This window comes from Triticum urartu, chromosome 4A (assembly GCF_056163025.1).
Source record: "Triticum urartu cultivar PI428250 chromosome 4A, HENAU_Tu73, whole genome shotgun sequence".
Taxonomy (NCBI): domain Eukaryota; kingdom Viridiplantae; phylum Streptophyta; class Magnoliopsida; order Poales; family Poaceae; genus Triticum; species Triticum urartu.
In genome coordinates this window covers 585,144,064-585,161,090 of record NC_141876.1, presented here as the reverse complement: position 1 = coordinate 585,161,090, position 17,027 = coordinate 585,144,064, and the positions used below count along the sequence as shown (strand labels likewise).

The 17,027-nt window shown below is 47.5% G+C and overlaps 1 protein-coding gene, 1 long non-coding RNA gene and 1 pseudogene across 3 annotated transcripts; 1 reads left to right on the top strand and 2 right to left on the bottom strand.

The window, feature by feature from the left end:
- Positions 1-31: 31 nt before the first annotated feature.
- On the bottom strand, positions 32-9,535 carry LOC125554927 (BTB/POZ domain-containing protein At2g46260-like). Its single transcript, XM_087519078.1, has 6 exons — positions 9,331-9,535; positions 7,802-7,841; positions 1,966-2,038; positions 1,828-1,892; positions 1,017-1,304; positions 32-900 (listed from the first exon to the last, which is right to left on the bottom strand). Exons 1-6 carry the CDS (start codon positions 9,533-9,535, stop codon positions 72-74), a joined length of 1,500 nt encoding a protein of 499 aa, XP_087375204.1. The 3' UTR covers positions 32-71.
- Positions 2,697-4,813, top strand: LOC125540845 (uncharacterized). Of its 2 annotated transcripts, XR_015601731.1 has the most exons (4): positions 2,697-2,887; positions 3,228-3,420; positions 3,688-3,869; positions 4,434-4,813. It is a non-coding gene; the product is annotated as an uncharacterized LOC125540845 (long non-coding RNA). The 2 variants fall into 2 exon arrangements; XR_007297394.2 differs by lacking the exon at positions 4,434-4,813 and having other exon boundaries at positions 2,698-2,887; positions 3,688-3,973.
- A 6,830-nt stretch (positions 9,536-16,365) lies between the features above and the next one.
- Positions 16,366-17,007, bottom strand: LOC147976853 (BTB/POZ domain-containing protein POB1 pseudogene; annotated as a pseudogene).
- Between the last annotated feature and the right edge of the window lie 20 nt (positions 17,008-17,027).

Genomic DNA, 17,027 nt, shown 5'->3' with positions numbered 1-17,027 from the left:
AGAATCCCTTTGAAGCGACTGATGACGAACACATGAGTACACGACCCAACTCTGCTGAGTTTGAAATCATATCAAGCATGTAACTGCCGCTGCTGGACCGCCGCCAAATCAGCTCTCAGATGCAGCACACCATCGATGAAGAGGTTGTCATCGGCAATGAACGTTGACCATGGAACGCCAAAAAGATCATCGCATTGTTCCAACAAATGACGGGTGAAGGTGCCCTTACACCTGTACTTGCTCTCAAATTTTCCCGACGATCTTATCCTTGCAGCAAATTCAATATCTACTGTCAAATCTGTTGAACCCAATCCCATTAAGCAGAGGCCAAAGGTGCACACCTTACTCTGCTCATCCATTGTACAGACTGGGTTGAGTTGCATGTTCCCATCCCACCCTGCAAGCTGGAAGCCACGCGACCGTACAGCTCCAGACAGGAAGAGTCGGGAGCACTCCTCGCGTGTTAGATCCAGGTAAACAATAACCTGTGGGCAGGGTCGATCAAAAGCAACCAATTTTACAGGTTTGAACTTGTAAGCTCGTTCAGTAAATTGCCAACAGGTTGTTATGTCTGCTGCAAGAGCACCTTCCATCTGTTTTGGGCCAGCCTTTTGTAGAAGTGCCTTGGCAATACGCTTAGCTACTTGCTCATGGTCTATATCATCATCAGTGCATGTTAGGATATCCTCAAGTGACGGACGTGTCATATAACTGAAGCGGACCAGCGGAAGTAAACGACAACTCAAGATCTCACGTCTTTCCTCCAATTCTGGGTATCGTGCACGGGCCCATGTGAGCATAAATTTATATATGCAATCTTCAGATGCTACTTGTAGGTCGGTACTTGACAAGATGGCTTCAATCCCAGCAAGAGGGAAGTTCATCAATTCACGTCTGAACCTGAAATGAGACAAACCATGTCATAAGTACACCAAATGCATGATTTTGTGACATCAGTGTCTACAGTTTTCTTTAAAAAGGGAAAAACATGGCTCCATTAATTGGGCATCACTAACTTATGAAAATTCTTGTACTTGTTGGCAAGGAATTCCTTGGCAACATCAATCACATGCTGGACCTCAGCAACCATTAAAGTCGAGCAAGGGTGGTCTATGTAGAGCAGTGCAGATTCTGTGGTCATAGGCAAGCTTGTGAGCAGCTGACTGCAACGCCTCATGCAAGAGATAACCTCAAACTTGTCTGCAGCCATCAAGATGTCGAGCACAAGAGTGGGCTCAGTTATTGTCAACTTCCCACTGTACATATAGCTTAAAAGTTCCATAAGGGCAATTTCCTCTGTTCCAAGTAGAATGAAAACAGAAAAACCGTAAGAGAATAGTTCAATACAGAGGTAAACAAAAAAGGACAATCTTTTTGTACCCAAAATGATTGTTTAAGTTGACTATTGACTTACAGTATTGAAAAAAGCTCCATGTGAGATTACCCTTTTCCTATCACGGAAAAAAATGTATACTACTATAGAAAACTTATAGTTGGCGGAATCCAAACAATCTCAACCATTCCATACAATCTTTCCTAATGGCTCATAAATTACATTTGACCTTGAAGATTACCTCATAATTGCATATCAAAAAGAGACTTAAGACAGAGCTAATCCCGAATTAAGAGAGAGTCAGTTAATCCACAAAATGCCCACATTGATAACTAAAAGAGACGACAGGCATCAGGGATATTAAGATAGTGCATGGTACATTCAATATATACCATAATAAGCATGTTTTTCTTAAAAAATATAGTAACACAACCACAATAGCAAATTAGCCTAAAATATGAGGAGGAATGTTATAATTAAGCTATCACATACCTGAATTGGCAATCCTAATCCTTGGATGGGTCTGATCATCAGATTCTTTCATGCCATTCGAGAAAAGCTAAGAAACATGAAGCTTATCAGAAACTTGAAATGACTGTACAACATGCAGTTCATATGGTTATAAAAAATACCTTTAGAAAGAAAGGACTTCTTGCAGCAAGAATCGCTGAATTGATATGAAGGGCCTTTACAGTTAAAATTGGTGTACCTGCCATGGTTGAGGAAAAGTCAATACTCTGTCCATTATCATTTATCAGCAGCAACATACCAAGGTAAGTGTAATACAAGACAACTAGGAAAAGTAAAAGGTACATAACTAAAACCATTGACATATAATCTTCTGTTAAAAGACCTGGGACACTCTGTTCAATGGTACATATTCATTTAATCAATGATAAATGGTTAAAATAATATCACCAAAACTGAAGGGTCATTTAGCTGCGGCCAGCAATCTAGGCATGCTTGCATCTCAGTGAGCAAAGTGATCATACATGTTACCTCAAGGATCCTACTGGAAGTTCATCAGATAATTATTTGTCAAAAGCCTATCTTAGGCAATGCCTTTTACAAGGCTTCATGACAAACTTGACCAAGAATTGTAAAATGAAGATTAGAATTTCAAAACCTACAATTCATTTTAAGACCTACAATTAGGGCTGGATGTACGAGCGAGCTTTTAGGCTCGGCTCGAAGCTCGCTCCAGCTCGGCCCGTTAGAGCTCGGCCCGATAGGATAATTAGGCGAGCCGAGCTATGAAAATAGGCCCGATTCCCGACCGAGCCGAGCCGAGTTTCGCCCGGTCCAACTCGGTGACTCGTTCAGGCCCAGCCCAATCCCGTCGGCCTCGCAGCCTCGCAGGGCGTTAGGTCACAGCGAGCGTGCGACGCAGTTTCCTCACCCTTCTCCCTTTCTCTGGTCGGCGCCGCCACCCCTCTCCTCGCCGCGCCGCAAGCTGCACTCATCGGGCGCGGCACCGACGGGGACGGCCGACGCCGCTTTCCCTCACCACAGCAGAGACGTCTCCCCTGGTTTCTCACCGAATGACATGAGTAGGTAAGCGATCTCCTCTGTCCTTCCCATCCCTAGCGCTATCTACCTGCACTGGCGCACACACATGAAGGAATTTCATGGATGTATAATGGATGGATGCTTGTGATTGTGGCTAGAGGTCGCAGCTAGCTAGGAAACGCGATGGATGGATGCTACACGAATTTAATGGATGGATGCTTGTGCTTGTTGGCTGGAGAGTGCAGCTTGCTAGGATGGATGCTGCACGAATTTGATTGATGGATGGATGAATTTGCTTTGTGATTCATTGTGTAGACTGGTTATTTTATTATCTATGTAAAATTTTGTTGATGATTGACCATTTGTTCTTTGCTGATGTGTGCAGAGCCCTGCGGTCGCAAGAATGGACAAGGAAAAGGGGAAGAAGAGGAGCTTGGTTTCCATTATGAAGACTAAGCCGCTGTCCTGGCCTTCCAGGAAGCAAAAGGGGAAGCAAAAGGGGAAGGGCTACTGCATCACTGCCGAGGAAGCGGGCGAAACATTACAGCAATGTCCCGCTCGCTGAGTTGATGTTTAGGGTAAAACAAACTTCGCAACGTCCAAGCTCATGTGTTTGCTGTTTTTGCTATCCAAAGGTCAAATATATGCGTGTGCGCAAGCTCATGTATGTGTTGTTTTTGTTATCCGAAAGTCAAATATAAGTTTGTACAAGCTCATGTATATGCTGTTTTTGTATCCAAAAGTCAATATATGTTTGTACAAGCTTATGTATGTCCTGTTTTTGCTATCAAAAAGTTGAATATATGCGTGTCTAAGCTCAAGTGTGTGCTGTTTTCGTGTGCTAGGCAATGAAGCATGATAAGCAAGCGGAGGAGGATGATGAAGAAGAGGACAAGGATGATCAAGATACTCTGTTTGAGGAGGAAGATTCTCATTTTGATGTCAAACCGCTAAGTGTTATGCTGTACAAAATTGCATTGTTTGGCTGTCAACGTTCAATATATTTGCTGTATAAAGTTCAAAGGAGGTATTGTCCAAAATTAAAAAGCAATGCTGCCCAATTCTTTGTTTGACATATTTGTTCCATTTCCTCTACACTTTTCATAGAAGAAAGCTTATATTTCGTCACTATGCCTATTTTTAAAACCATAGACTACTAGATGTTGCATTATTAGCAATATATACTGATGTCAATATTTGTTTGGCTGTCAACGTCCACTATGACCATTTTTTAAACAATTTCCTCTACATTTTCTCATTTTATATGTCAAAGTGGTAAGTATTATGCTATGCAAAATTTATTTGTTTGGCTATCAATATTTGATGTTTTGCTGTGTAAAGTTCAAAAGGAAGTGCTGTCCAAAATTCAATACAAATGTTGCCCAATTCTTTCTCTCATATCTGTTCCGTTGTTACAATTTTCGTAGAAGAATTCATAGAAGAAAGCTTATTTTTCATTACTATGACCATTTCTTGAAACAATAGGCTGCTGGATGTTTCATTTTTAGCAATATAAACGGTTTGTCTTCCAAAACATGGGTTTAATTGCTGCAGAAAATCAAGACAGTGGACTAAAACAGAGGTTCTACAGGTAAAAGAGATTCTGGTGGTTGCTGGCTTACGAGCCGGCTCGGTCTGAGCCGAGCCATACCTGAAGCGAGCCGAGCCGCCTAAAGTAGGCTCGTTGGCTGAGCGAGCCGAGCCGCTCTAGAGCGAGCCAAAGCCAGGCTCGGCTCGGCTCAGCTCGTGTCCAGCCCTACCTACAATTCCACAAAGGACAACTAGTAGAACTTTAGGTGTCAGCTGGAATAGCATGCTTCCATATTTTCTGAGTCACATGGTTGCGTGCCTCCATTGTCCAGAGGCTGCTCCCAGTTGCAATGGATTGATTTTATTCTACTCTTGCAGAATCAAGTGGATTGATATTGTTTGAACACCACTGCTAAATCAAAATATTGGTTGCATCAGTCAGACGTATGGACAGGAATACATACCATGTTAGGTGTTTTCTCTGAATAAACTTGATACTGATTTAGTCCAGCACAAATTTCATTTTGTTATATTTCCACGATAAGATCTCAGGAGCAAAACTTATAACAGCGCTCTATTGTTTCACCGATGCCGCAATCACTAATCCCTAATAAAAAGATCAGCCATGTAACCACATATTGTGCCAGCGCCAAATTTATCTCTATGCAACAGGTATTTGTACTACTTAAACCGAAGTGGTTGCTTTTTCCGAGAAAACGCAAAGCTTGCGTCTCAATGCGTTGATAGAAGGAAAGTTTTTACAAGTCTAAGAATAGGCCAACACAACCGACCATTCAAGACAGGACCACGACCAAAGACCATCAGATAGACGTTACAACTGTCGCCACCAAACTACCTCTTGCCTACCGTTGGCATGATGAAGACCACATAGGAACTGCTCACAAGAGTCAAGCCGTGTCCAACTGACCAACGTGCCAACCAAGGGCCCAACCTCCAAGAACAACACCTCCAAGGACCAATCCAGATCTGAGTCGACAATCCGGATTGGGGTTTTCGTCCGCAGGATTAGACTGCAAGGGCTGGAGGTAGATCGTGGCTCCTCGACGACGCAACCAAGGAGGAAACAACACCCGAGGATGCCGACACCAATGAGCTCAAGCAGGGCCTTCGCAAGGAGCCGCACAACCACCACTCACACCTCGGTTGCAACCCCGCAAAGGCAACTTCGGCAAAATTCTAACACTGCTCATAACCACACCAGCCTGAAAACCTGAGTGACCCACCAACCTGCCAACAGCGGCCGCACCTTTCCACACATCAAGATCAGCATGGGAAAACCACGGCGCCTACGCACGGAACTGGCCCGCGGCACAAGGACCCTATGCATCGAGCAACCCAGACCTGCAGCAAGGACGCTCAGATCTGCGATGTGCCGCCAGAGCATGCAGTGACAACCCCACGCTAGAGCCAGACAAATGATGCCTGCTACACGCCGCAAGGTGTCGCCGGATAAGAAACAAAAGTGATTACATGAAACCTCTTATCCTCAACCCTTCAGCCTTGTTTTGAAATCCGTACTATCTAACTAACTAACCACAAGAAGATTTCTTTTTTTTTTGTTTCTTGAAAATGAAACAACATATGAACTTCAAACTTTGCAGACCGAACAAACATTAGAACATCAATGAGTGAAAAAATTGCCCCTTGGGGGCGCACCGGCGCTAAACCGCGCACTGGGGGCGTGATGCCCCCAGTCGCGGCCCCCACGGGTTTTTAAAATGTTTAAATTCGGCGCAAACACAACGCAAACACGTTCGAGTTCTTTCAAATTTAAACATATTTTACAAAAAAGGAAAAACTACCGCGGGCTACCCCCGCCGTCTCCCTCGCCGCCCGCCTCGCCGCCCACAGTCACCGCTGCCGTCGTCGTCGTCGTCGCCCCCGCCGACGCCTCCGCCGTCCCTGCTGCATCCCTCCCCCGGTTGGCGCGGCAGGTTGGACGGTCCGGGGGCTCGTCGTCGTCGTCGCTGTCGAGGACCACGACGCCGTGCTCATCTTCGCGCCTACGCTTGCGGGCGGCGATCTCCTCCAGGGCCTGGCGCTGCCGGACCATCTCGTCGCGGAGGTAGTCGTCCCGCGCCCACCGCAGGGCGTCCTCGTCGGAGAAGTCACGCCGAGCTATCTCCTCATACTCCGCAGGGAGGCCGGGCTCCGGCTTGGGCTCGACGAGGACGAAGCGGCCGGTGGGGGAGGCGTTGTCGCCGATGCGGACGCCGGAGCTGCGGGTGCGCGCGCTGACAGGCGTGCCCTGGGGCTCCGGCTTGAGGACCCCCCGGTCTCCATGCGCCTCGGGGTCCAGGAGCTTCCCCGGCGGCGTGGGAAGGACGGGGGAGCGAGGCACTCGAGGCGCGGCGTGTTGCCGCCCTCGATGTACTCGAGGACGGCCTCAAACGTGCGCCCGGGCACGCCCCACCACCGACGCCGGCCGATGGCGTTGAGCTTGCCGGAGGGCTCGACGCCGTTGGTGGCCTCGAGCTGCTCGGCGTGACGGCGGCGGAAATAAGGCTCCCAGAGCAGGCTGTCGGGGACGTACCGTGGCCCCTCCCTCGCCGCACGCGGCAGGGACGAGCGGATGCGTGCGATCTCCGCACGCCGCGCCGCGCCGGTGGGTACCGGGGGCACCGGCACGCCGCCGGCGCTGATCCTCCACGCCCCGGGCACCCGCATGTCCGGCGGGACCGGGTACTCGGCCTCGAAAAGGAGGCGAGCCTCGTTCTCGTGAAGATGGCGGCGGCCGAAGCCGTTCGCCGCCGCGCCGTCGCCTGGGAAGCGCTCGGCCATGGGTGTGATGAACTGAAGACGGCGAGAGAGAGGAGAGGGAGGAACGACGACGGCGAGAGAGTGCGAGTCGCCGAGTGCGCTGGGGCGCGTCTTATATAGGCCGAGGCGCCGCCCGTGCGCGAGCCGCCGTGATACGCGTGGCGGGCGAGGAAGGGCGAGGGACGCGCGTCATCCGGTCTTCACTGCGCCACCCGTGAGGCATCAATGGCGCAGGCTGACCGGCGTGGCAGTGCGGCAGCTTTGGCATTGATTCGCCGTGGGAAACGAGGCGACGAGGACGACGAAGGGGCGAGAAGAAAGCCGTGTCCCTGACGCGGCGGGCCCGCGGCTGTTTGGCGCCAAAACAGTTCGCCCCGGCTCCCCCGGGCGCCCCCAGCACGCCGGGTTCGGCCTGGGTCCACCGGCGCTGTTTTTGTCCTAAGCCGGCGAAAATCGGACTCCTAGGGGCGCGACTGGGCCGATTTTTCGATACCGGCGCAAAAAAAACGCCTGGGGAGGCCTTCCTGGGACGCGGCTGGAGATGCCCTTAGGAAACACGAACTGACCATAGAAGAAATGAATCTCAAAAGGTATGCAAATTACCTTAAGAAAGAATGGACTATTTGCAGCGAGAACAACCGAATTGATGTAGACACCATGGTCCAAGAAGAGTCAATACTTTTTCCATCTGTTCATCACACAAAGAATACATAGATCAGAGAGAAATAAATGGCAAACTGGGGGAAGTGAAGTATAGGCATAAAACACAAGCACTAGACAGATTCTGCTGTTAAGGTAATAGGAACACTCTGTTCTTCATTGATTCAACCTTCAGAAATAAGGTAAAATGATTAACAAAGCATCATGAACATTCGAATTCATTTAGCTGTATCAAGCAATCTAAGCATGCTTGCTGCTTCCTGAGTAAAGTAAAAGTAAGTGTCATCCCAAGGATCTTATTAATATTCCGTATAATGGTGTCCAAGCACAAAAGAACAGACAATCAAAGTGTAATATTATTATCTGGTTAATCAGTATTTTATACCGCGCAAACATCTAGTGGCAGAATCAAGTTCAAGCAACAAAAAAGGAACGCGGGTTTATCTAAGAGTTGGTGGGTATCTTGTCATCATTGGCATGTAACTGGTATGTTGCACGTGTGGAAAACACGCAACCTGCAAGGGTTACCCAGTTGATCATCAGATTGTGTCGGTAGTTACAGCTATACCTATACATCACAGGTGTTGATACTACATTAAACTAAACGATGATCAAGCAGGCTAATATTTAGTAGCATTAAACGTTTCAATAAAGTAAGGCAGACTATTGCTTGACTTTAAATGATTAACAGGGAACAAGATTGTGAAGAGATCTAGAGTAGGAACCCGTCCCTCCATGCTTTCTCTCCAAATATATATGGCGTTTCACAGTTGCTCGTAAAATCAAAGTAGGAACCCACCCCTCCGCACCTTCTTTTGAAATATATCTGGCGTATCGCAGTTGCTCGTAGAATCAAAACAATTACATAATGAGGGTTATAAACCAACTTCCTCATCCTTCCAAATATACATCCATTAAGTGAATAACAGATTCGACAATAACATGTTCTTCCTGTTTGTTTCGTCAGTACGATTTTTGACAGGAAAATTTCTGATATGAATAATCTGGCATGTTAATATAACCTTACGTGAACCAAATCCCAATATAACTGTAAATTTCCAAACACATAAAGATTTTCTCTACAATCTAATCTAGTTAAGCAATATATTTCCAGAAAACAAACGCTTAAGTTAACCAATCCACAAAAGGACAGCATCGTTGATTTGAACAGTTCGATGTTGTTTGAACGTCATAACTGCTCCACCTAAATATGTGACTAAGAATTTGCTGCATCCTAGTTGGATGTATGGACGACGTACAGTTTGTTGGTTGCTTCATTTGAACAGATTTGATATTAATCTAGACTAGAAACCTCCATAGTCAGACAATTCTTAGATTCACACAACAAGAGGTGAGGTGAGGTGAAGTGAAGAAACAGCAAGAATCGCAAATAGCCACAGATTTCACGCTAAACAGCATCCGAATCGCGCTATATAAACAGCAGAGAATCCCCAGCAGCTGCATCCATCCATCCATCCAATTCCAACGGCGTGGGAGGAGTGAGGCAGTGTACGGACCTGCTTCCTCCTCGCGGTGGAACGCCAAGTCGGGGAGGGGTCCTCCGTGGCTGGCGACGACCTCCAGCCGCAGCACCCGGTCGGAGAAGCTCTCTGAATTGAACGCGAACTCGAAGCTGGGCAGCCCGCCCCCGCGCGAGATGTCGAGGCCCATCCCCGCCTCCTCCGGCGCCCCCGCGGTGGCGGCACCTTCGCCGCCCGCCATGCGCCCCACCGCCGCCTGTAGCCCTAGCCGGATTCTTCTAGAAGGCGCTCCTCCACTGTTGAGCCTTTTCAAATTTTGGTCGACAGGCTGAGTTTTGGGCCGGTTGCACGTATTTGGGCTATTTGGTTTGGACACTGGACCCCAGGCCGGTTACACATTTAACGATCGTAAATTGTCTCAAAAAATAAAATAAAATTTAAAGATCCTAAAAAAACTCTATACACATTTAAAATTTTCTGTACACATTTGGCATTTTTCAGAAAACATTTTGTGAATACATGGTCAATATTTTTCTGTACACATTTAACATTATCAAATACTTTTTAAACGCCTGATTAACATTTTTAAAAACATTTCACACACATCTTCTATTTCTTTTATACATGAGAAACATTTTTTATACACATTTAACATTTTTCAAATTCTAGATTTACATTTTTCAATATAATATTATGTGCGTTTTTCTGTAATACTATATATTTAAAATATTTGGATTATAAATAAAAGTAAAAAAATGAAAAATGAAAAGAAAAACGTCAAAAATCAGAAAGAAGAAACGAGGTTGTGGCCTCCCACGAGGTGGGCCGGCCCGGTATGGCGCCTCCCTCAAGCGAGGCTAGCATCCAGCTCGCGTTGCGCGGGATATAAGTGCGGCCCGCACCTGGCTCGCACGAGGAGTGCAAAAAACTAGCCGTTTGGTTTCCTGGGTGCCCTCCTCAAGCTGGCCCAACTAATGCAAAAGGAGGGAGGTGCCCTCCTCAACCAGGCTTGCAAAAACTTCATGAGATCAAAAACTTAATGCAAAAGTTCAACCTGGGCCAACTGATGCAAAAGGAGGTCTCTCAACCAGGCTAAAGAGGAAACGCACCCGCGCCTGCACTCGTGCCTTGGCTTAAAGTCAAATGGTACATGAGATTGCCCCTAATGCTTTCCAAAATTACATCGAAAGTGCCACCGCAACCTCATGTATCTCTCCTTCCTCTTTCCTCTCTCAAGCATAAGATCAAATCAAGGACACCAGTCGCTGCCGCCGGGATCAGGAGCACCCTCTTGCGTCGTCGGTCCAAGCTTCGTCGTCCACAGATGGTCAAAACTTCCTCGTCTGCCTCAACCCCGTCATCCGAGATTCCTCTTTTTCCACTTGTTCGATTTCCATCATCTGGTGTTATGTTTGTGCTCCTTCGCCCGTCGGTGAGCAAGCATCCAGTGGGTGTGCTCAACAGGAACTGCATCGAAGGGGGAGATGCCCCTATGCCGACTCGGTAGGAGCTGTTGGTGCTGGAGCTTGCATGCTGACGTGCACCCGGTGTCGTCAAGAGTGGTGCCTACATGGGAGCCGCATTGGTGCGAGCTTGGCCTCATGGAATTCCATTGCCGTCGTGCTTTGGGAAGTACCTCGCTGGTTTCTCATACAACCTACCAATAATATATCACATTAGCCTGTCCCACAACATGCTACAACCAAACACACATATTAACTCATTTTTGCATCAGCGTAACCAGGCTAGACACATCTAGGACAGTGGATACGATGGAGCATGAAACTAAGCAGGGAATCAAACACGTCCATTATTACTGAATTGTTTATTGTTTTAAATATTACTAACTGAATTGTTATTGTTTCAAATATTACTAATACCTGACAGATCGACTGATGCTCTTGAATGCCAGGCTCAAAAAATAGGATGCCTGGGCCAGAATAATACCAGTGTCCGGGCTAAGCATTTCATTTCTTCTTCTTTTTTATAAAGAGGTCGGGCTAACTGCCTTGCTAGATACGCCTGAGCCAGGAAAGCATGTTCTCTTTGAGGATACAAACCAAACAACCACCAGACATATCTCAGGCATGGTCCAGGCCAGACATAAAATGTTGTCGACATCACCAAACATGCTCGTTATCTCTTTTCTCATCTCTCGCATCCTTCTATCTTCCTTTACTGCATCTCAATTTTTTTTCTCCTTATCCAATCATCTGCTAAGGAAGTCCTAGCCCTAGCTGCTCATCTCCCTCCTCTCTCGTCACCCCCCAATGTCATGCATCGATGACCCATCGCACACCCGCGCCACGATATTCTATGTTTTCATGGTCACCGCCTACACCTCCCACACTATGAGTGGCCATGCCTGGACCTCACTCTGTCCGACACCAACCATCGCATGAGGGGTGGGCTCGCCGGTGCTGCTTCCAGGCCACCACTCGCCGCTGGAGGTCAGATGCCCTGCATATTCTCGAGCCTCCACCTGAGCAACCAGTGTGGTCCATGACGAGGATGAACATTAGACGTCCATGCCTTGCATGTCCAGTTGTCACCAACATCCTCCATCACACGCCTATGTGCTCCAACCTGCACCGACCATGCGCAAAGGCACCCAACATGCTCCACTGACAATGTGGCCGTGTCACCACCGGACAACCCTCTGAGGCAACATGGCCATAGCACTCGATGCATCGACCAACTACGGCAAATAGTGGGAGACAAGAGCACAAAGGGCAGGATGGAGAAAGAAAGATAGAGAACATGAAAGATAAAAAGATAAGCGACTGTCTGACGGATCAAACATCCCATAATAATGCATAAAAAACAAGGTGAGAACCAGGGGCTACTGTTGGAGCTGGGACTTTTTTACCGAAAAAGGGTTTCCCCTGCTTTGTATTTCAAAGCAACCAACATCGAATACAGATAACGCTGTGGCAAGCAGCACAACACACCAAGAAAAAGAAGAAGAAACAAATGCCAACCACGGCAGCTTGGCAAAGCGCGGATGACCCGGCACCGCGGCGCCCACCGGACACAAATCACCACAGACCAAGGCTCCGATCCGCGGCGTACCAAGCAGCACCTCCAAGAAGGGATGCGACGCCGACGACGCTGCTGCCCGGACGAGTCCTCAGGTTTCCCCGAGCACGCGGAGGGAGGTGGGGGGTGGATACCACTGACACCCTCCAGGAAGGAATGGTGGCACCCACACAAGTGTCACCGCGTCGGGGCCGAAGCCGGCAGGGATTTCTCCCGCATTCCAACCCCAACCGCCCAACCGGACGGAACCGACCTGCCAAACCGTCGCCCACCACCATGCGCCAACGCAGTACCGCCGCCACCCATGCCGCCTCACTACGAACACCACCACGAGGCCAAGAGGACCGGAGAGAAGCTCACCACGACGGGAGCAGCAACACCGACGTCGAGCGGGAGGGAACCACCTCCACCGCCGTCGTGCGGGAGGCCCGTGCCTCCGGCACCGTCGCGGTAGCCGTCCGGACGTGGCAGGGGGGCATGCCGGGCCACCCCTGGCCCAGCTAGGCCCGAAGCGGGCCCGTTAAGCCCCGCCGGCCGCGATGCAGCAGGCCGGCGTCGTCGTCGCCGTCACCCAGCCGCTCGTCGCATCTCCTCCGCCTCCCAGAAGCCACGCCGGAGACCATCCCCGCCGCCGGCCCGCCCAGGCCCAGATGGGGCCCGAAGGGCCTAGATCTGGGCCGAGCGGGCGACGCCAGATCCCGCCACCGCGCCGCCCCGCCGCCGCCCAGCTGCTCGCCTGCATGCGCCACGGAACCCCGCTGCCACGCTAGACCGCCGCCGCCGCCACCACCGCCTAAACACACCAGACCGAGCTGGGACTTTTTTAAGGCTGCGAAAAGGGAGACCACCCATGTTGGCCTTTGTGGGTAATCATAGCAGATGCTTTAAGATCATCTCCATTAGCAATCGCATGTGTATATCTGGATGTCTATATATCCATATAGACAATGGTCTAAAAATATTCCTCATATACACGTCAATTTTGCAGCAGAACGTCTATATTCTCTCTTCTATATTTTAATATTATTTTGTAACTACCAATTCAACTATCATTTTAACAATAATTCAACGTCTCTATTGCAGTGTTAACAGCTACTTTTCAAATGGCTATATTTTCAAAGGACACTTTCAAATGGATATATTTCCAACTGCTACTTTTTCAACAGCTCTATTCCAACGGCTATATTCCAGGCCTATATATACCACCCCTTATCACCTCTCTCAAATCATTGCATCTTGTGCTTCTCTCATCTCTCTTCTGAGTCCCTCTGCCTCCTCTCCTACGAAACAATGAGTGAAACAGGATTCGTTTTTTATATGCTCATGAATTCGTTGTCGTTATCTTCATCGGACGACGACGAACTAATTCTTGCAGCATTTGCGAAGCCCGAGGAGGAAGAGGAGGTGAATGCTCGACGCCATGGTGGTTCCACGTTGGGACGGCAGTATTTGTATCGCAGAAGAGATGCAAGATTTGTTCTACTATGGGACGACTACTTCAAAGAAAATCGCACCTTTCCCAGAAGTTTTTTGTCGAAGGTTAGTATTACTACATTATTCTCTATCTGCCTACTTTTCATCTCCCTATCTCATACTTGTTTATCTGCACAGGTATAGAATGTCTCATAATATGTTTAATCGCATAGCTGAAGGAGTACTTGAGCATGACAGTTATTTGAAGCAAATAAGAAATTCTGCTGGAGCTCTTGGGTTGCATCCTCTGACAAAACATGACAACTGCAATGCAACTGCTAACTTATGGATATGCCGCTGATGCCGCAGATGAGTATTGTCGGTCTGGAGAATCTACTAATCTAGCATCTTGCAAAAAGTTTGTGATGGCTATTTGTGAAGCCTTTGGAACCAGTATCTGAGATCTCCAAATGAAGAAGATACTGCTAGATTACTTGACATAGGGGAGCAAAGAGGTTTTCCTGGTATATTAGGGTGTATAGATTATTGCATGCATTGGACTCGAATTTTTTTTCCCTAAAAATGGCATGGCATGTTTAAAGGTCATGTGAATAAGCCCATAATGATTCTGGAGGCAGTTGCTTGGAAGGATCTTTGGATTTGGCATGCATTCTTTGGTTTACCAGGGTCTCTCAATGACATAAATGTTCTTCACCGTTCAACTCTGTTTGCAAAGCTATCCGAAGGTGAAGCTCCAAAAGTGAATTATACCATCAATGGTCATCCCTACACAATGGGGTATTACCTTGCAGATGGTATATATCCACCAAGGGGCAACATTTGTGAAGACCATACCAGCTCCAGAAGGCAGAAAGAAGAAACGTTTTGCCAAAAGACAAGAGGGAGCCAGAAAGGATGTGAAGAGAGCATTTGGAGTTCTACAATCCCGTTTTGCCATTGTTCGAGGACCAGCTAAAGGTTGGAAACGCAAAGAAATTGGCGATCTCATGAAAGCTTGCATCATAATGCACAATATGAGAGTTGATGATGAGTGAGACAACAGTCCACGAGACTACAATTATGACTCTATGGGAGTAAAGGTGATCCCTCCCTCAACCCCAACCACCGAGCGGCTCCCCCTCCCTCGACCCAGACACGGCGGCGGCCAGATCCACAGCGTTAGGACCCTCTCCTCTCATCCCTCTCTCTTCAAGAGAAAAGAGCATACCTCGGCTCGAGATGGTGTAGTGTGGTGCGACGGCAACCTCGCGGCGGCGTCTTCCTCGTCTCCAGAGCAAGCGAGTTGGCGGGAGGGAGAAATCATGCCGCGGTTGAGCTTTGGACGACGCCTTCACATCATCCAGGTCGATTTAGAGGATGCACATGTTTGGACGCCCATTTGCACGAGCTATTGGACGCCCGTTTTGGGCTCACGTCATGGAAAACTAGCATAGACGTCCATATAGACAAGCTATTGAAGATGTTCTAACATGGCATCACCATACGACCTCCCATTCCATGAAGTAGGTGGTGCGTAATGAGCAAACATGCGGCCTCCACCTCCTCCACGTGCGCTTTGGGTTGGTCCATATGTGGGGCAGGGCACCCCTGACTTTGGTCCTTTTTTTCTATCATTTTTTTATTTTTTAACTTTAAAAAACTGTTCATGAATCCCAATTTTGAAAAAATGTCCAGGATTGAAATAATATTTCAAAATTTTGAAAAATATAACGAATTTGAAAAGTGTTCACAGAATTTCAAACTATTTCTTGGATTTCAAAAAAATGTTCCTCGATTTCAAAACGTGTTCTGAATTTGAAAAAAAATTCCGAAGTATAGAAAATGTTCATGAATTTGAAAAATGGTCTGGATTTCAAAAAATGTTCATGAATTTGAAAAATGCTCACATATTTTAAAAATGTTCCCATATTTCACAAAATGTTCCAAAATTTTAAAATTGCTCACGAATTTGAAGAATGTTCGCTGGTTTGAAAACAAATCACGAAGCTAAAACTTGTTCACTATTTTCAAAGATCATGAATAGAAAAACTTTCACGGATTTGAAAATGGGAAGTGCAGTTAGTGTCCCAGACTTATCAGTCGACAACTTATCCAGACAATTGCTTGTCTATCACCGTTTGAGTTTGAATCAGGCACATCTTCATTCATCGGCACATACAGAAACATCGCTGCACAATAATCCCAGGAAGCAGGTTGTCGGCTTCATGGTCGAAACCGAGGCACCTCATTGTCATAAACGAGCCGCTAATGGGGAATCCAGTTTACAACAGCAAAAAAGAACACCCACATATGCAGCGAAGATGGCTGTGGTGAATCCAGAACAATGATGATGGACAGTCACGTTTTGCAGAGAAAAATATAAATCATATAAAATGCGCCTATATATATGTCGTCACAGTTTTCAACTTTCTCATTGCAGGTAATGAAGAGCCTCCTGACATCATTCAGGCAAGCCAAGTTTCCAGTACAGACACCAAAATAATGAAATGAGACCCTAAAATAATGAAAATGTCCACGCAGCCAACACGCCTAGCCTACAGCTAAAATCCCATTGAAGTTGAACTGATGGACCTGACTTTGCTGCCGAGTGAGATATCATCAAGCTTGCAGTTTTGGCTGCCCCAGCAACACCCTCAAATCAGCTCTCAGATGTAGCACGCCGTTGATGAAGAGGTTGTCGTTGGCAATGAACGTCGACCATGGAATGCCAAATAGATCACTGCATCCATGTGTCTCATCAGCGATGGAGATCTTACCCTCCAACTTGCGCACAAACTGCCCTGACGATCTTTTCCTTGCAGCAAACTCGTAATCTACCTCGAAACATGACGATCCCTTCATATTTTTGGCGACCCCTAACCAGAGGCCAAAGCTGCACAACTTACTCTGCTCATCCATTTCACAGGTTGCCATCAGATAAAAGCCCCATCCTAGAAGCCGGAATGGGTGCGGGCATATACGCCCAGACGGGAAGAGTTTAGAGCACTCCTCGCGTGTTAGATCCAAGTAAACTATAATCTGTGGGCAGGGTTGATCAAACGCAATCAATTTCACAGGTTTGTACTCGTACGCTCGCTCAGCAAATCGCGAACAGGTTGTTACCTCTGCTGCAAGAGCACCTTCCATCTGCTTTGGGTAAGCCTTGGGTAGAAGTGCCTCAGCAATACGATGAGTTACCTGCTCGCGATCTATATCATTATCAGTGCTTGCTAATATCTCCTGAAGTGTCACACACGTCATATGACTGAAGCGTACCAGAG